General features: G+C 39.7%; 1 protein-coding gene across 5 annotated transcripts in view; it reads right to left on the bottom strand.

Moving 5' to 3' along the window:
- Meis2 (Meis homeobox 2) overlaps positions 1-20,767 on the bottom strand; it is a 204,935-nt gene that overhangs the window by 183,004 nt on the left and 1,164 nt on the right. For 4 of the 5 annotated variants that reach the window (XM_078049857.1, XM_005316377.5, XM_013359544.4 and 1 more), the window contains exons 2-7: positions 20,128-20,360; positions 18,463-18,604; positions 17,713-17,763; positions 16,689-16,739; positions 15,757-15,906; positions 6,213-6,327 (exon numbers count right to left, since the gene is read on the bottom strand). In XM_078049857.1, coding sequence (XP_077905983.1) covers positions 6,213-6,327; positions 15,757-15,906; positions 16,689-16,739; positions 17,713-17,763; positions 18,463-18,604; positions 20,128-20,360 — 742 coding nt within the window. Of the gene's footprint in view, positions 1-6,212; positions 6,328-15,756; positions 15,907-16,688; positions 16,740-17,712; positions 17,764-18,462; positions 18,605-20,127; positions 20,361-20,767 lie in introns of those variants that run through there. The other variant, XM_021725686.3, reaches the window with a different exon arrangement.

Raw genomic sequence — 20,767 nt, 5'->3', positions numbered from 1 at the left:
TGTCAGATTTCACTTCCCTCTCGGCAGAAAGCACACATATTCATTGTCTGCTATAAGAATAAATTTTAGTAATTTTTCCCCATGTCAATATGAATATTAGACTGACCCAATTAATATGAAATGCTTCTATGCTGCTGGAACAGACAGTGCTACAGAAAGAGCCATTTGCACAACCTGTTCATGATTATGGGCCATAAGGACACAAAGATGGCACACACATTTGTGGACCATCTGAATTCTTGTACGGAGAGGGGAGGGGGAAGGGGGAGCGGCATGACGTTCGCTGACTGTCGTGGGTCATGTTTTTTAATCCAGAGTATTGGACATGTAACACAGCAACAAGAGCTGATCATTTTGTTTAATCACCTTTTGGATCTTTGCCAGATGGTCTCTATTGAGAGCGCTGCAAACAGAGAGAGATGAACTGCATCTAACACGCCACCAGAGCTTTCCCGTAAATGTCTGAGAACTGATTCCAACAAGAATTTAGTCTCAGAGCAGAAAGGGATACATTTAAAAACTATGTGCATTAACTATACTTTTCCCCATAGAATCCTCACTTGGCATGAATAATTTACCCACTCTTATGCTAATGGGATCATGAAAGTATCCCTCTGTCTTTAGTGCAGCTATTCTCAGCTTTCAGTAATTACCCCACCCAGTGAAAATAACATGGCTTCTTGCATTGAGCAGCGGACTCGTACCTGACAATTAGAAAGATCATGGCTGACAGTGGAAGGATCCAGAACTGGACAGAGAGCCTCTTGTAGCCTGAGGAAGAGTACTGCCACAGAGTAACACAGGTCGAGGGTGGGGGCGGGAAGCAGAAGAAGAGTAAGAAAAGTTCCCCGTTGTCAAGCTGGTCTTTCTTTGACTTATTATCCAGATTTTACTTAAATAAAAAAAAGGTTCCTCTTTCTATTACTAAGTGTGAAAGATGGTCGTGACCAGATTAGTTTTTTTTTTTCAAAGCAATACCTGAGAAAAAGAGCTACAATTATCATTAAAACACAACCACATTAAGTATTTATTTTATCAAAATGTTAAAAAAAAATCTCAACAGTGGAAAATCTTCTGCATTCTGCTTCTTGGAGGGGGAATAAAAAGGATTACCAAAAAAAGAAAAGAAAAAAAGAAAACACATTTTCCTACCTCTGTCCACAAAATTCCATGTTAGGTAGTTCACTGTGTAAAAATTATCAGGCTAAAACATCTGGGAAGGAAAGCTATGAAACAGCAGGGAACGTGGCTGGTTTATTGTTTATCTTTTGTTTATGAGGCAGTATTCAAGTTTAATTACTACTCTAAATTAAACTCTAACTGGCATCAGGAGACATCCCTTTACATGACTAAGTTAAAAAAAAAATCTAGAAATCTGAACTCTGGGTTTTTCAAGTAAATTGATACATATAGAAAGAAATTATTCAAAATTAACAGCAATTATAGAAAGCTTTTAAGCATTTATGGGCACCATTCCATGGTCCTAAAGCAATTATTTATTAGAAGAGTTTAATTTTATTTCTAATGGTTACTACTCTAAAAAGTCCTAAGAAAATCAACAGAAATTATTGGGGTGTTTGCTGATAGTTTAAAGATGATATTCTTTTTTATTCATTTGGGGGTGAAAGAGAAAGAAAATGCAGTATTAATATTGCATAAACAACAGCTTTGGGACCATGTTTAATTATCAAGTACAGTCTCAGAAAATTTTTTGATACAATTAGGACAGGAAGGAAAAAATGTCATTGTGTTTATTATAACAGTAAGTGACCAGTTTAGGATGAACCTATCTCTAGGAAAAATAAAAGTTAAAACCAACTAGCAAAAGATTATGCCAGATGGCATCTGTCATATTGTATTTAGGGTTATTTTAAAGAGATTGCCGCCACTATGAAAACATTCCATTGACAGAGTTTTCCTAGACTGAGTAAGAAATCCCAGTAGAACACATTCAGGACCCATAGTAAAGGGTTTGAGGTTTTGGGGTTTTTCCCCCCTCTTTCCTTAAATATATAACTAGAATATTTTGGTGGGGGAAAAAAAATACTGTCTTATAACTATACCATGTACTATAAACTCCACAATGCAATAAGATCTTAGATGTTTGCTTATCTACTTACATCCACTACTGAGAGGATATTTGTAGACTTCAATATCACGATTGCTAAAGGACTGTATAATAACTAAATAAATATCTAGCTATGGAATACTAGCCTCGTTGCCTGAATGATAGATGGGGGCATTGATGGAGGGGTTTGGTGGAAGAATAGAGGAGAACTATGCTGGCTCAGACAGCCCTCTGTCCTGAAAGACTGGAGCTCCATAGATGCTAGATTGCTAATGTATTTAGGTTAAACTGGGTCTGGCAACAGCATGGTTAACGTGTGTGTGGTGTGCAGTGTGAGCTCAGCAGTTACTGGGCCAACTGTCTCGGTATTTCTGGGAATCCTGCCTATTCACAGTGCAGGGATTGTTCAATTGCTGCAAAATGTACAAAATGAATTTTACAAAAATGAATTGTAAGGAAGGCCCCATTACAACGATTTTACAGCAAAGATGTCAACATCAATTTTTCTTTCATGCATAGCTAATGATTAAAACAGCAATATTCCATTTGCCTAAGACAATTTATTTCATATTGGCACATCAAAATATTGAAATACAAAGTTATCTTTACTCTACCCTTTTTATTCATTGCTGCTGAACCCATACCATTGTTCAAACCAGGAAAAATAAAACAAACTTGGCACGAAATACTTAAAACAAAGGCTCATCAATATTCTCCAATTTGTCAACATCTCAATTACAGCACTGGAAAAAATGTAAATTTCATGTGCTCTAAACACTGAGGGGTCTATTCTCTTGCCAATTCACATGCGTAGCTCCCATCAGCGTTAATGGGAGTTACACAAACCCATCAATAATAATAATACTTTGTACATATATTGTGCCTTTCATCTAAGGCTCTCAAAGTGCTCTAGGAACAAGGGGGCTGCTTCCTACTCTTTACTCTGGCAAAATACACAATGCAACACAAAGCAGCTTTTGACTCAGCAGGTACAGAATGAGGGACCCCAAGCCTTATTATCAAGCCCCATTTTACTGATGGGAAGCCAGATACAAAGAGGGCCAGTTACTTCTCCACAGCCCTGAGTCTGCACCCTAATTCTATCCTTGAAAAACCAGATTTCCTTCCTCATTCTAATGTGACTAACAAGACAAACACCCTCCCTTTGGCTGCTTTTAGCAAGAGAAATTAGAGTGAATGAAAAGTCTGGTTCATATTTATATAGTTTACTGCTAGGCATGTGCTGTTGGAAATATACAGTCAAGTCAGGTTTTATATTTTACTAACTTTATTTCTTAACAGTATTTTAAAAATTGGGGCTTTTTTTTTTTTTTCTCCTTTCAGTTTGTTGCACAAACACTGAGGAGGAAAAGATGACCTTTCACCTGTGTAACTGTAGCTCTTTCACTATCAGGTCATAAAATGAGGCATTTTTAGGTTTCAAAGTAAAGATTTGTATGAATCACTATAGCAAAAATATTCACAAAATTTATAAAGCAACATAAATGCATGTATTGTTTTATAGCATATGGCTATTAAAGTTTAATTTAAAATGTGTATGAAAACATTGTATTTAGTACAATTCATCCCTATTTTTTCTGTTTATCATAATTTGTTTTGAAACTGAATCGTTTTACAGTTTTCCATATGCCTGTTGTGCTAATAAATTCTGAATAAGCAAGAAAACTCTTCTAAACTTGGTTTCCAATGAAACATTATAATATATTTAATACAAAGAACATAAATTTCTCTCCCAGGTTTTCCATTATACATCAACCCTAAGATTTAACCTATGATAAGCATATGCGATTTCAGTCAATATCTCTGTTGACTTTGCCCTGAAGCAGATAATTAATCTTGCCCACTGAAAGCTACTCTGGACAATTCGGTGAGACTAAATATCAGAATATCTTGAAAACATGTTTAAAAGATTAATATGGGCATGGGTATGACAAAACACACTTAAACCTAGCCTTCCAAATTTGGAGTCTGCTGTCAAACAGAACAAAACAAAAAAACCAGAAAAACTTTATACATGTGTTTTAAGCACAGACACCAGGTAGGAAATTCTCCCTGCTTACTCTCCATCTTAGAGCAATCAGAACTTTTTTTCTCTCAAACTTTAACACAGGAAAATGACAGACTTCCTACTGCTCATACACATAAGCTACCGTGTCCATTCTTTAATCCCACAGAGATATGATTAAAGGAACAAAAATCCTTCAGGGATCAAATCCTTCAACATGGGATAAGTGGGTGCGGCTACCCACAGCACAGAGGTTGGTGTGAATTGTTTCTACCCAGAGTGTCAGTCTCAGAACTCTTCAAACACAACACAACAAAACTAACTAACCAAAATGATAAAACTTTGCGCTTGCCTGTTGCCGTCACCATTCCCTGCTTGGAACCCTAGGGTCTTCTCTCTCCCGCCTCCTCTTCTCTCTGGCCCTTCCTGCCATCCCTCTTGCCATAACTCAACTAACCCAACAGAACCAGTCAGTTTTAAATTTCAGTTGAGACCTTGGTGACCTGTTAATGAATCTACAGAGAGGGGAAAAGCTCACAGTGTTGAGTTATGCCTGGTGTTGCTAGCTGACTTGGAGTCAGAAATGCTTGAAGCGTTAACGTAATTGCAAGAATGTGAAAAATGAAGCGCTGGGCTCCTGAGCAAAGTGAAAGGTCAAAGCCAGCCTCACACACAAGAAGTCTCTGGAAGATAGCCTCATTAGACCATTAGGTCTGCTTCTCCCTTCCCCTCTTTTGTACAATGTTTAGGGTGTTTTGTTTTTATTAATAGATTCGGTTCACCCTTTGTGTTGTTGATGGTGGGAGGATGGAGTGATAGAAAGCTTTTCGGATTTAACCACACTGAGAAGTCCACTGTGGTGTGGAACCACAGTCAAGTCATTACATTGCACATTCACTGAAAGCTATGCACAAGTTACCTTCGAAATGCCTTATAACTTAGTTTCTTTTATGGATAGTCTAACTGGTGCTCTAAAAGCTGTATATAAAACCTAAATAGACACAACTCACAAGTTCTTCCAGTTTGTCATCTCTGTGTCAGTTGCAACTTGCTAAGAGGTAGATTCTAATTTGGACCCACTCACAAGCAAAAGGCATCCTTTCTAGACTCTCCTAGAAACCCAGGAATCACAAATCCCTGGCCAGAAACTTGGAGGAGGGAAGACACCCACCCTACATCAACCATCCCCCTTGAAATGGCATATATAACTACAGCTCAAGCTGTTAAACTGGCCTCTACTTGGAAGCCTGTCTAATGCTTAAATATTGTGGCCATAAACACAGTCATAATAGAGATAAAATAGACCTAGGAGATCAGACACCATCTAATGTAAAATATTAAAAAGTAAAATCTATACACTTTCCTGGCCCACATTCAATAACGCATCTTCCTTTAAATTATCATTTTAGCCATAGAAGAGTCATCCCTACCAATATATAATTGCTCTCTGTGCAATATGTGTTTAAAATGGTAATATTTATTCCAAATTGCACTAGGTTTCCTTGGCATCTGCAGTTGACGTCCCTTGCCCTCTGATTATTCTAATTTTTAGGAATTGTGACAAAAGTCACCATGTTAGCTGAATGGAAATAGGGACAAATAATCTAAGAATTTCAAAATTCATCTTTCCAAGATAAGATTCTGCATAACAGTCCCCCAATATTTCTGGAGCTCTGAAGAACAGACTTTTTCATTTTGTGTGTTTTAGAGGCATAATTGCTTGATTATAGAGGACTGATATAGTCGACACTGCAAGCAAACTATCCTGTTTATAGTGTAATTCAAACTACTAAATTATAGTAGTAAAGAGGTCTGTCCTTCCAGTTACATACACTGGCCAGAGTAAAGTGTAGATAACCAAATTTGTAAAAGAATTGGCAGAACTAATCAATTGTTATTGTAATGCCTACTTGAAGATTAAACAGCTCACTTTGATTTTTTTCGAGTAAAGTAAGTTAAGAGGAGGAAATACTGAAATACCGTCTCCCTTAATAGTAGCCGATTATCCTAACCTGCCACTCTCCTGTTTACACAGAGACAGATGTACTGGATATCACAAAATACTGAAGTTATTTTAGTCCTGTCTACTTTGCACAAAGAAGACATCTGGCCTTTTACCTTGCTCACTGCTGTTGTCTCCACTCTGGGAAGCATGGCCCCCACTGGAGGGTCCGGGGGTGCCTGCTGAGTGGGTCGAGGTTGCATCGTCGTGGTCTCGCCAGGATGAAGGGTTCTGATATCAGGATGCCAAGGAATTTTTCCACAGTTGCCATTTCAGCCATAAGTGAGGAACCAAGAAGAGAGGTGCAGAGGGAGACACAAAAATGTGTATTTATTAGTATTTGCAGAACTAGGCATACACGCATGCCATGTTATGGTGAGCAGTCTTTCCAGTAATAAGTCCAAAAAAGAAGAAAGATATTCTAGAACTTGACTTATGGTTACATCTGTCATATATATTTGTTAGAAATAATAGATATACACTTTAAATGGATGCATTTTATTATATACAAGTTTAAACCACAATCAAGTTCATTTTAAAAGGAAAAGAAAACTACCTAGAAATGTAAAATTCTTTTTTAAAAAAAACTTTTATTAGCTTAATTAGGGCAACTCTTTCAAGAAATAGGTTCCAACATACTTTGATACTAAAACTTCAGAATAGTAACATTTATGAAATTCAATGATTGCCTTAAAAAAAAATCACGGACTCAAGAAGGTCCAGGACAACCCTCTAAATCTTCCAAATGCATTGCCCTAAAATAGCCTGTATGAATGCTCGAAATTGTCATGACCTCACCAACAGATACAATGACGTAACTACATCAATACCTAATCAGTTATTGATCTCTGCTTAATTTACACAAATAATAATTTAAAAATAAAACAAATCTGAGCTAGGTTAGACTTTCACTTGAACTTCAAGGAAGCTTTAAATGACTATGCAGTGATTTTTCCTGGAAGAACTACTTGTTTCAAAGGACATGCAAGGCAACCAAGAGTTGTGGCTCTTGCTATTTTGCGAGTGTATTCTTCTCCTGTTCCTCCTCCCTTTTCCTGGTCATTCCCAATACCCTGCTGGTGCTTAAAGGAAAACAGGAATTCTAATGTACAGGAAGGACTTTATCAGCACCACATGAAGGCAGGCAAGAGATGGAATTTCCTCTGGCAGAAATGGAGAACAGGAACCACACATGAAACACAGTAGCCTTGAGGCCAGAGCTGTGCACTTGTCACCTGTATGTGACAATTGCAGCCAAGTCTGAACACCTACTGGCAAGTAGGTTCTTTGGTGGAGCATAATGGGGAACAAGTTTTTTTTTTTTTAATATCAGTTTCTCAAAATGTACCACTACTTTTTACTAGGATTGATAAATAAGGACTCAGACAAACCTATAAGCAAATAGGCAACTTGGAAACCTCTTGACTATCTGAAAATAATCTTACCATGTTGCCATTATGTATAGTTTATCAAGAAAAGAATCAGTTTGTCATTTTTCTCAACAGCAACTCCATAATGCACATATAGCATATAAAATGTTACCAAGATGAAACCAGAAACCAAAGGGAGACAAAATAAGAAAACATTTTTATCTGGAACAACAAAAGAAAGTTTCCCCCTATATCTGCTACAAACTGATTATAAATTAACATTTGGCATTTTTGATAGATGATGAAATAACCCAGAGATCGATGGATTAATAACATCCATATCAAATAATGCTATTGGCACTGCCATCAGGCAAGCAATTGATTCACAGTGAAAAACCCTGAGCAGAAATTTCATGATTATAAATATGGACCAGGTATAGATCTCTAAAATAAAGATATGTTAGAGAAAGTAGATTAGGGAATGAAATTGAATGGGATAAAATAAAAACCAAGTTCTCTGTTGCCTGTATGAAGACAAAGTCACTCCTGTGAGCTCTCTTTTTATCTAAGCTAGAAACCACTCCAGTAGTGTCAACTTAAAGGCAGACAGAGTGCAGGGGCTTTCCTAGTTTTGCAGCCTCTTTGTGTCAGCTGTTTGCTGGATATGATCAGATAAAGTGCTAGAAAAATGACATGAAAAAGAAGAGAGAAAGAATGGCATGGCATGGGTTTACTCCTGCACCAGCACAGGCAAGAGTCTTCTTTTAGAAAATGCAATGACTACAACACATTCACCTAAACTAAACTTTTCAGTGTACACAGCAAGTGATGTTAATTTTATGCACTGCAGGCTTTTTATTAAGCCGCTGCTATAAAAGCTCCTTACCCCTCATGAAAATTACAATAATTAGGCACTAACACCTCAACTATGTTTTAAGGCAAATGTCATCCAATAGCTATTATATAATCATTCAAATGAAGCTGGAGCAGGTCTTTCTGTTTAGGCACTGCAACTATTGGAAGGATTTGTACAGAATTTGTACTTCCTGCAACTGGGAACACTGGTTTGTTCTCATCAGCCAAACTTGTGCTAAGTTTTATAGTTAGGCCTCATTCATTTACAATTCAGTTATATTTCCTTCGATGGTTTTATGTAGGAGGTGTTTTCTAAAGGAAAGGGGTGAAAGATAAGCCACATGGACCAATGTTACATTAAGAGCAAACGATTCCTTAAATAAGTTGGGTCTATGGTTTTCAGCCAAGTCCTCAAACATTCCTAAACTCATTATCAAGCCTGCTCCTACCTCTTCTCTCTTCTCCTTGCTCCTCAAAAATTCTCTTAAAAAAGTCTATTTCCGAGAGTATCTCAAGTATTAAGTTCTACGTTGAGGGACTGACACAAACTAAGGAGAATCATAGGAGAATTATCTAACCTAAAAGCAGGAAGAACAGATAGAGGCCTGTGGGATGCTGAGGCTGAGGAGTTATCTTGAGTTATCTGTATTCAGCTATACATGGAAATTTCCTCATATATAAAGACACAGTTGTTCCTCCTTGGTCATAAAAAAATTGTAACCTACATGGACAGCCCAGTATATTACCCATATGCTGAGATTTCTTTCTTAGATTGAAATATTTGTTTATATCACAACTCCTTTCTTCTCCCCCCAACTCCATATAGTTTCCAAGTTTACATTCTTCAAGAATAACTGCTTGGCTTTCTGCCAAACTATATGCAGAATTTGAGTGAATCGTGAAATCAAAAGGGGTATGTATACAAAAGCACATAAAAACACATGACATGTGTAGAAAAATAAAGAGAATGCTCTCTGTGTTCAGTGTGAGTGAGTATTCAGGTATTTCATTCCACAATATATGTCCTGTTCTCCTGCCAAAAGTATCATGAAAACATCCCAGGGCAAGGATGGAGCATGTTTCTATTCCCAGTGGCCTTAATAATTGGGAGTCAAATATGGTACTCTTCTTGCTCTTAGGTAATTGTGTTAAAGAGCAGAGTTACTAGGAGAAAAGCAGTGAATACTGAGTGGAGTACAATAGAAGGAGATGGAAAATAGATACAAGAAGCTCAGTCTCCAGGGGCAGTATTTTCTATTTGCTGGGCTACAGACTCACAGCTGATAATGCAAGTTGTAATTAATATAAAAGCAGGAGACAATATGGGCAGAGCTTGTAGTAGCAGGGCCACAGGAGAGCGCTCTGCTGCTCTCCTTGGTTTCTCATTTACACACAGCTTTCCCTAGAAAACACAATTCTGCTAGTATTTTCTCCCTTGAAAGTTAAAAAAAAAAATTGATTTAGCACCATCATTGAATTTTGCTAAATCTAGGAAAGAGCACTGAGAAGAGAAGAGTCTCTGGGCATAGGAAGCAAATCACACATGCACTTCTTTTGTTGAGGCTGCAGATATGGTGAAATTGCAGCATTTTAAATCAGGATGGCATTTGTATAAGGGGCCTACCTATAGGATAATAATTAAAGTCCTGGAAAATTGTTCCTATTTCCCTCTTTCAGTTATTCCACATGGCACAGGGTTCTTCCATGGGGGTCACTAGGAAAAAAATGTATAAGCTTTTCTCAATAAACACAAAACTAAGTGAAGAAATGAACTTTATTAGGCCTCAAGGAGACAAGAGAAGTATTAAGTTCTGTCTGAAGCTCATTTTAGACCCCAAATGAAAAGGTCATTCAGTAGATGCGGCATAGGAGAGAAGACAGCAGGTTGGAATTAAGATGCAGGGTGCTACCCGTCTCAGGTCATGTGACCTGCCTCAAGTGACCCACTGCATTTCTGCTAGACTTGTGTCCTTTAGCTCTTTGAAATTTAGAAGTTATACAAACTAACCCCTAAAGTCATCCACTTCTACTTCTTATTTCTATCATTAAAAATACTTTTAAAACAACCATTCGATTTTCTAGAATCCACTCAACAAAATACTATCAAGTGAAAATTATATATGACCTTGGAAAACAGTAATGTAATTCAGTCTATGTGCTCATAGGGAGAGAGTAATAATAAACATATAGAAAGATATTTTAATCAGTAAATGAAGCATGCAAAACTAATTTGACTTGATATATTTAAACAACAAAGGAAAGATATGCTTGTATCATCATACATTACAAACACTAAGTTACTTCTTTCCTCTAACTTTATGATGTTTTAACTCCTCATTAAAAGTTTGGAGAAATTATTTTTTAATAAGATGAAAAATCCTATCCTGAAGTATCAAGGTTATAAAGTTTTTTAAAATTACTAATTATATGGTTTGAATAAATGTTGGAATTTCAACTTTGTTATTTTAAAGTTGACATAAGAACTCAGGAGACCTATGTGTGCTTTCAGAAGAACCTGGACTCACTCTATAAAAATGTAAATAGAGCTGGTGTACTTCCTCATCTCTACTTCCACCTCTTTATTAAGCTCTGGGAATTAATAAGTGAGCAACCCTCACAAAAGTGGCCTGTACCTTTTGCAAATGATTTCTCCATTTAATGAAGCAACTGTTAAAGAAGACAGAAATGTCTTGCATTGTTGGTAAAATGCCACATTATAAAATGTCTCTAATAATTTTGATCTGTGGTGGTAAATTCTATAGAACATTTAGTATGAATATAAACAAGAAAATCAGTTCAAATTATACCAATTTTTTAATTTGATAATAAATGTCCATGTGGTTGTCAAGTGTACGTATTTTTAATATTATTTCATCACAATTACATTGAAAACATACTCTAGATGATTTAAATAGTACCATGACTCTTGATGAGAAATTAAGAAGAAAGCTATCAACAACCTGAAAGTATGCAGCAATGACAATAACAGAAAGCTCTTTTCCCCGGTATTTCTCCTTGAGTTGGTGGACAGAGCTCAGAGGTCAAACTTCATGGGAACCCGTCCCCAGAGGCTTTGGATAACACTCCACAATGTCTAATCTTACAGTACAACACAAGAAACTAAAAGATAAAAATACGCCATTCATAGTATTAATATTATTAAAAAATCTTGGTATTTCCTTTTGATCTTCTAGGGGCCAACCACTTAAACCTAACCCTCTCCCCATTGTCACTCACTTCTAATTTTTCAGGTAATAGAATTTATCTATAGGGACTTGCTTGTATTCTGTCAGGAACAAGATTCTGCTGATTCTCCCCTCTGACCTAACCCATTTAAAAAAACTGTATAGACATAAATAAATTTGACATATGCAGAAATGCAAAAGAAAACACCAGTATGTCTTCATTTAAATTATAGCACAGAAATCAAAGTTAAATTTTTTATTAGTGATGTTATCAGAGCAGTTTTAAAGCACCTGCCATTAATTATTAATAGAGATAATTATATTTCTTTCCTCTCTACTTACTTCTTTCAAAGAAAATAAAATGTAGCTCTTTATGACCATTAACTATGAATAGGAATGTAATTGTATCACTATATGCACTTCATGAAAACAAAACTTAACTCAAAATATATTTCCAACAAGTCTACTTCATTTGTCTAAACTTGATCTAAATATATGTAATATCTTTAAATGTAAGTATGAATATATATTCCACTAGTCTGCTTTAGAGATGTGGTCTGAAATTATGTAAAACAGAATGTGACTATTACCTATTTTTTGGAAATACTACAGACTAGGAAAAGCATGATTACTTCACAACAGTTTTCAAGTTGAAGCTTTTTTGGAAAAATAGCTTTCTTGGCATGTTTATTTTAAACATGATTAATTTGAATGTCTGGGAAACTTAACATGAACTGCAGCTGGAAAACAAGAGTTTTGTTTCCTTTGACTATCATATATTTTTTCCCTCAGTATTCCAAGGAATAGTGCAATAGTTGTTTCCTACCTGTAACTATTATCTTTATGTTACAGTGAGCATAAAAAAGTATAACATAACATTAAAAATATAAGCATTCATTAAGAATATGCTAAACACAACAAAACAGTACCACTGCTGCACATTTTATTATCTATTTAATTTCAGACTTATCATTATGCACATCATGTGTGTTAATAATAAATGAACAAACCTAGTATCCTCATTGAATGTAAGAAATGGAAGGAAGACTATTATGGTTGTGTTCTTTAATGCATCTGTTACATCAGAATATTTATATGACATTATAGAATGTGAAATTGCCATGATTTACCATGTAATAGTATATAAAATTCATTCTTAAAAGTCTGCTGACAATACTTGCTTTGAAGATATTTATATCCATTTACTTTTATTAATTTACATTTTTGAATTCTTTAATAAGAAAATTGAAACCTATAGGGATACTTAGTATCTTGCCCTTGACATTTTTCTCTGCTTTCCTCTACACTGAATTACATACTTAATCTTTTTCTCTCTTTTACTCTGTCTCTCTCCTTGCCCACTTCTTCCTTAAACACACACACACACACACACACACATTGTAGTTTGATACCACTTAATAAGGATAGAGGTGTATGTGTTTTGGGGGTGTCAAGCAGCTGTCACAAACTGTCACCTCCACAAGAAAAACCTTGGCACACAACAAATTAAACTACGCTTCTTTTTTAGCTGTCATTATTCATAGCCAATAAGTTGAAATGCTCTCAGCATTTCATGTGCAAATAAAACCACGAGGAAGCTCAGTAGATCAGAAATAGTGGGCAACAGATAAAACAGAGAAAACAACCCGCTGTCTGGGTCCTTCTGAAGTGGCTCATCATCACCCCTGCACCAGTGTTCACCAAATGAGATCCAGCCTGGGGCAATGTATTAAATATGCATATCAAAGCAAATGAAAAAAATAAACCTGAAGATTCAAATTGGACACATTTACATGCTGAAAATGTCCCACTTCTATATATCACTTTTCAGGTTAGTGGTTCTGTGCACTTTTTTTGTGGCTGGGGGGTTGAGGGAGGGTGAGTTTGCAGGAGCAGCTGAAAAGCAAGAGGATTTGCTTTGTAGGACTATTGGGTAAAGTCTGGAAATTAATACAATCAATATACCTATGGTACCAAAGTTTCAAAAATGGTGAAAAACCTCCAGGGTTTTCCCTCTTGTCTTGCATTAACACAAGTCTGTGGCAAACCTCTCCATTTTCCACTCAGTGTGCTGGTGGAACAAATTATTGCTTCATTTCAAAACAAATAGCAGGGGGCTAAAGTAAAAAATGTTATAGTTCAGATCTCTAGGAAATAAAAGGCTTTAAATTATGACGCCCAATGAGGTGGCAAGCCCTCATGGGTTCAAAATAAATCAGTTGTCATATTTACTTGATTGGGGGCCTCAGAAAGGAGCAACAAATGATTCTGTTGACTCTTTTACCCAAAGATGATGATTGTTAAATTATTAAAGCATTCTTCTCTTATGTACAACTTCTTTTTTCATGAGTACATATTTAAATATTACAATAGTTCCACAAATTAGCCTTGTCTATCAACCAATACTCCAAACAGCCGAGTTTATCTTATCTCTTCTATGTAAACATCAGCATGCTCTAGCTCCAAAAATCCACTGGAAAAGCAGTTGCCAAGAAACTGCTCTAGAAAACCAAGTGCTCAGAACCCCTAAAAATATCACCAGAAAAGCTACAAACTGCAGAGAACTGTCAATCTTTCATTCTACAAACCATGTAAATAGATACCTCCTATTCCCCCCCACAACATAGATACATATAAATTTAGAAACATAAAGCAATGAAAACAAATAAGAAAAAAAATATTTTTAAGATAGTGTCATGCCTCATAGTCCACAACCACACATATTGTCCATCCACAGATAAGCAAGTAAACTTTCCATAGCTGCTGCTGCTGCACCCTTTCGATTTCACTTAACACATTCAATGTACAAAAGAGTCCCTCTGCCATCATGTTGGAAACAGGTAAGGGTGAAGATAGGTACAGGAGCTTTCAACACCATAGTATCCATTCTGTCTAAGAACTGAACATCCCAGACTGAAGCTTATTTCTCTCTCTCCCTCTCTCTCTCTTTCACTTTTGTTCTCAGGCTATGTCCCCATATAGTACAAAGGTTAATATTTACAACTGTATATTTTCAAAACTTTTGGAAGAGGAGAGGAGAACCTCATGGAAGGCTTATTCTCAAGGCATCTCATTTATTCCTCTTAACATTTGGGAATTGTTGTTGGGGGCGTTGGGGTTGTCACAAATTGCCTTCAAGACAATGCCTGTTCAACTCACAGAGTGTCAAATTAATATTTTAGCCACAAAGTTATGAGATTACAGCCTGTATCATTTAGATTTGAGAGTTCAGCTAAATGTATAGATACCCTGTCCCCCCCAACCCCCAGGGCTTGAGTTCCTATAAATAAACTGCTGTTCACACCCACTCTTTAACCTCGCCACTCTTGCTTTTCCCACCAGCTGCAATCTTTCTTCTCTTTGCTTCTTTTTCAAATTTTCAGTATCACTACATATGCTTTTTTTTTTTTTTAAAGCATCAGACTCACTAGATCAGTTCCAAAATAGGATTAAAACCAGAGAGAATAGAAAGAAATCTCCTTTCCTGGCTTGACATACATAGTCATTCCTTACTATACTCTCCATCCTCATTCACCAACTGTTAAAGTGTTAAAATTCAACCACTAACCCATGGTTACTCAATCATAATTCCCTTTAGCTTTCTGTAATACATTGTTAATAATTGGTTCATCAAGGTTACTGTCTTTTATTATGAAGATGCTTCAGGCACTTGGCAATAAGTCCATATTCTGACAATAACTTTCTATAGAGCAAAAGCCCTAAGAATTGTAATGTGTTCATTCACTCCTCCTTTTATTTCTAATGCAGTGCAAGATTGCCAATAATTCTCAGAATGGTCATCTCTAGGAGAGACTGAGAAAATCAACCCTCAGTCCCTAATTCTTTCATGCAGATACCCCCTCCCCATCCTGTCCAGCTAACTGTCTTGCCTCTATCTCTGCTGCACTGATTACACAGAGTTGAGAAACCAGAAAAGACAGCGGTCACCATATCAAAAAGAGAATTTGCTAACACCCAAGTTTCCCATTCAGGGAAACTTTATACATTAAGAGAACAAATCACTCTATCAATTCTCTGTTTTTTTTTTTAACCCTTCTGGCTTTCCAAAAATAAACGACATGACAGTGGTAGTGAGAAAGGGAGAATATAAGACCTAAAAGAGACCAAATCATTTTTAAAAAGAAATCTCAGGGGAGTTAGATGTTAAAACAAATTTTTGTTTGTTTGTTTGTTTTTTAAAATGTTGTGCCCAGTGGCCTTAAAAGAAAGCCAAAGGCTTGCAAACTTACATGGTCAGCAAGATTTGTGGAGGAGCCTGAAAGTTCTTCGTGGTCTGACTTGGAGCTGCCGTCTCGTTCATCAATGACAAGGTCTATGGGCATTTTCCCCTTCAAACAGCTAATGTACCGGTGGCAGAAGTTATCACACAGTTCATGGACCTACAAGGAGAGTCATGGTGGAGGGTTCAGCTCATATTGTTGTGTGTTTCATTTTTAAAGAAAAATATCAGGTTGCACAGTTACATTTGGAAAGAGCAACAATGTGATGTCTTCCAAACTAACTCTAATTAAGGGGTGTAATAGTTGACATCGAGGAAACAATAGAGCAATTGTTGCACCAGATATTATTCTCTAGAGACTTCCCTGAGCAACAAGTTACAATAAAGAGAGGGAAAGGAAGAAATAGGACTAGAAATAACTGGGTTCAGACTAGGAGACCAGAGAGGAAAATCTGATTTGATAATAACTTAAAAACATTAAAACACCGGAACCAGAGACAGCAGTAACATTTGCTATTCAATGAGCTAAGAGTTTTGTATGTTTCCAGGAGAAAGTGAATGAGTTGCAGAGCAATCTAAAGATACCCTAGAGAGGATGATTCCCTCTGTTTGCACCTAATGCAAACTCTGGGCCCATGGTGAGTTGAGTTAATAGAGATACAAGCAGACTGAATGTCCAGTAACAAATGATCAGCTTCATTTCAAAATAATCCTGAATGCCTAGGGGAAAGGGGGTGTGTGCTACTTTAAAAAGCAAGGCTGTCCTAATTCACTCATCCTCTGAGCCCCTGGGTTGAGGAGCAGTTTGAAGGAAGGACATAGCAACATGCTCAAAATCTCCAGGTGTGCAATACCTCATACTGCAGGTTTGCTGAAAACATCCCAGTCAACTAGGAGAGGAATTGGGCTAAATCAAAACGGGAAAGGTTATTCCCTGCTTACCTTTTCTAACTCCAAAAGATGAAACCTTAGTACTTGTATTGCTTGTATCATCTGAAAGGAAAGTTTAAGGGTATGGAGTTAGAGCTTTGTGACACTGTGGTCCTGGGGGTGGGGGTGGGGATTGGACTGGGGCAAAGAAACCGGCAGGTGGTCAGACAAATCCCACACATCAAGAAATAGAAGAAGCAAGTGATTACTGATCATCTCTGCCTCATTGGCCACGGGGTACGAGTTTGCCTCAACCTGAGCCTCAATATTAATATCTTTCCCCTAATGTTCACCGTGCTATTTGTAAGGACTGTTTTTTTTTTTTTTTTTCCCTCTCGGGCCAGGCCTTCGTTCTCCGCCAGAGTCCTTTTTAACCGTCCCCTCCCTCGACCTCAGGCCAAAGCAAAAAGGAAAAAAAAAAAAGAAAAAGAAAAAAAAAAGGTCGCTTTTCTGGAGAGAAAAAGCTTTTAGAACCGCATACCCAGCGAAATCCGTCCTAACTAAAGAAGGAAATACTCAAGATGAATGGTGATGCAGGGCCTTTGAAAGCGGATTTAAGTACTTTTAATATTGAAATCGTGCAAATTAGCAAAAGAATCGTACCTAAAAGTGGCCTGCGCTGGCCTGGCCCTCACCCCCAGCCCCCACCCCCAGCCCGCCCTCCACCGCGCCAGCAGTTACTTCCTTCGGGTTAGCCGCCCGGGGCTCGGCCGCCTGCCCCAGCAAACAGAGGAAATAACTCACTTCTCTCAGCTTATTCCCGAGGCCGAGACCTGGGAAGCATCCCCTGCTCTCGTTCTCGGCGCCGCGTCCCGGGTTTCTGCCTCGGTGGGCTTTGCTCCCCCCTTGACGTCCGTCCCGCCCCTCGCTCGCCATTTCCCTCGCGGGGGCTCTAAGCTATTCCCTTCCTCCCTGTAGCCCCAGAGCTCCAAAAGAGGTCTCTGCTTGAACTCCCTGGAACTACAGCAGAAATTGGGTGCTTCTGGTCATGGGAGGGGGGCGAGGCTGGGGAAAAGAAAGAAACTGAGAGCCTTACCAAATTGTCCAGCTCTGGATTTGAGGAAAAAAGTGGCTTTTCGGCGCGAACCTATAAGAAGCAGGGAAATTCAGCATGAATTACCATCCCATTTTAAAGAAAAACCCTGTCACAGACTAAACTGGAGTGTGAGAGTGGGGATGGTGGAGGGCAGTGGCGGAGAAGAGGAGAGGCACTTGGGTAAAACACAAGAAGCAAAGTGGTGCCTTAAATTAGTGGGAACGGCTGAAAAAGAATCAGGCCCTTCTGGTCCTGGCTCCGTTAAGGGAGACCTGGTACCACTATGCACTAGCAGGGACCTCAGGGCCGCAGTTCCCTCTTGTCCAGCGGTCCAAGAGGCTTTGGCTCTCCACTCCCTCACCTCCGCGCCCCGCGCGTACCACTCTGAGAGGCGCCCAGCTTCCTTGGCTCCCGGGCACTCCCAGGTCCCTAACAGCCCCTCTCCCCAATTCTTGTTCAAGTAGCTGCAGGCAGGGGAAAAGGCCAAGCCCCAGATTAGGAACAGGTCAACTTTAATTCGAGGGTCGAGCCCCTGTATTCCTGGCTGGGGGGGAAAACAAACACCCATATTTATCTCCGCTTCCAATTCGCCTCCAGGCTCAGAGATGGGGAGGAGGCGTAGTGTGCCGACTGGGCCAGAGGAACAGATCGGGTGTCCCTGCCTTTTCCTCCTCTTTCAAGTAAATGTCTAAAGAAAGGGGAGGGAGAGTTAAGAGCTGCAGGAGGGTGAGCGGGTCAAGAAGGTTGGACCTGCTTGGCGAAGACTGCGATGTCCTCGTTGAAGGAGTCGGAGGAGCAGACGTCTCCGCCGGCCACTCCGGGTTCCCGGGGAGTGCAGGTCGCCAGCTCGCACTTCTCAAAGACCAGAGCTAACAGAGGAAACAACGGGTGCCTAACGGGCAGCGCCACGCAGAGACATACACACGGAGACGGGGTGCAGAGGGGAAGGAGCAAGAACTGTAATCAACAAGTTTGGAGGGTTTGGATTCCTTCTTTAATACAACAGGCACGCATCACACTTTACAACCCTTCCTCAGTCAGCCGAGCCTGGGCCAGAAACAGAAAGGAAAAACAGCCTGCCTGGCCCCTACCCTCAGCTCAGAAGTCTCTCACATCTGGTCAGAGAAGTCTCTGGCCACTTTAGCCCGCCAAATAAAAACAGCCTCAGTTGGAACGTACTGAAACATCCAAGAAACTCGGGTAATCTGGAGCCCTGAGTTCATCCATACCCATTCCCCACTGCAGAGGCCACCGAACCAACTCTTGCTAACCAACCTTTACCTCCCAAGAAAGAAACACTCTTTAAAATTATATATATATATATATATATATATATGCCTTTAACGGGCATTCCAAACAAGGCCGACGGCTTCACCTACATACACACTGGAGTGACATTTCCTAAATTCGAGAATGTTCTTCCAATCTTTCTAACCCCTTGCATTATAAACTAGTTTGTTCTACTTCTAGTAAAACCTGAGTGTGGGGGCCAAAATAATAGGAACGTTAAAAGTCGAACAGCTTCCTTCCAAAAACCACATTTCCCCCAGCATTGCAGCAGACAAAAATAAAAGAATCGCGTTTTAAAACTTGGAAGTGTGCTTGCGCGTATGCCCTTTGTGTTCCTTGGGCGCTTTAGCTACACTTCGGGATGCTTGCGGCCTCTGGCTTTAGGCTCAGTTGCTGTTTACGCACTGTCCCCTCCCCTCGGCATCCCGCCGCCTTCCCCACCTACCCTTGGCCGGAAGAGCCCGTGTTGTACACATTTGGACCTTGCATTCCCACCCCTCCTGGAGTTCTCAGAATATAAAATAATTTTCAACCATCTCCCTTACTTCCCCCAAGAGTCTCTCTATGCAAGCAGCAGTCCCTTCCACCCCGCTGCACTTTAAGGTCTGCCCCTTTATTTACAAAGAATTAAGAAGTGGGTGATTAGAACTTCCTGGCCGACAGAAGCAGCCCTGATCTCAGCTCAAGCTGCATTTAGTGACTCCCAGACCCACAAGTATGAGACAGAAGAGGAGGAGAAAACACATCAAGTTGCTCCTCAGCTACAGGAAACTTTCCCCTTGTCAAGGCCTCTGCTAGGGGGCTTGAAAAAACTAGTCCTGCGTCCTTTGGCCAGGAATCTTGTCCTTGGGGAGAAGGCCCTAGCAAGGTTCTGAGAACTCAGTCACTCCGGGCTGTGGGGTTTGGAGTGACCGGGCGGTGGGAGTGGAGGAAGCTATATCTTCCGGGTCTCTGACTCAAAGGGCAGAAGGGCAGGCTCCCTCCACTGTCCTTTCCTAAGTCAGGCAGCACCCCCATGCAGAAATAACTCTCCACTTAGCCGTCCATCCCCCGCCCCCCACAAAGACAAACACACACTCTCACTCACACTCACACACAGTAAGCTGGGTCCGGGGGTCGGTTTACCCATAGATCGCGTCCTTGTCTCGCTTCAAGGCGTCGTTGACAGCAGAGCCCATGCTGGCCGGCATGACATTGGGGTGCGGGGCGTGCGCGCCGTAGTGCTGCGTGGCGTGGAGCGGCGGCCCGTGGTTCAGGTGATGAACCGGGGGAATCGGCCGCGGCGCGTGAGGGTCTCCGTACATGGAAGCGGGAACCCCTACTCCGTCCATCCCGCCGTAATGGGGCAGCTCATCGTACTGTCAGAACCCGGCAAGGAGGAGGGGGCGCAGGGGATGGAGAAAGAACAGAGGGAGGAAAGAGAAAAAGAAGCAGGGAGAAGGAATCGTACAGAAAAGTGAGGATGGGACAGAGATGAGAGAGACAGGGAGAGGGGAGAGAGGAGGGGGGAGAAAAGAGGGGAGGGCGAGAGAGAGAGAGAGAGAGAGAGAGAGAGAGAGAGAGAGAGAGAGAGAGAGAGAGAGAGAGAGAGAGAGAGAATAAAAATAAAAACAAAGTCAGAAAGGAGAAAAGTACCGAGCTCAAGTTGAACATACAGAAACCAAACCAGTCGAAACAACGGAGTTGAAAGTTGTGGGGGGAAATGTTTTAAAATCTCAAATGAAAAAGTATGAGCCAAGAGCAGCATTTAGAGAAGGGAGAGGAG

The sequence above is a fragment of the Ictidomys tridecemlineatus genome, chromosome 5 (assembly GCF_052094955.1).
Source record: "Ictidomys tridecemlineatus isolate mIctTri1 chromosome 5, mIctTri1.hap1, whole genome shotgun sequence".
NCBI lineage: Eukaryota > Metazoa > Chordata > Mammalia > Rodentia > Sciuridae > Ictidomys > Ictidomys tridecemlineatus.
Note: the sequence above shows the minus strand (reverse complement) of the source record. Positions and strands in the feature narration are given on the sequence as shown.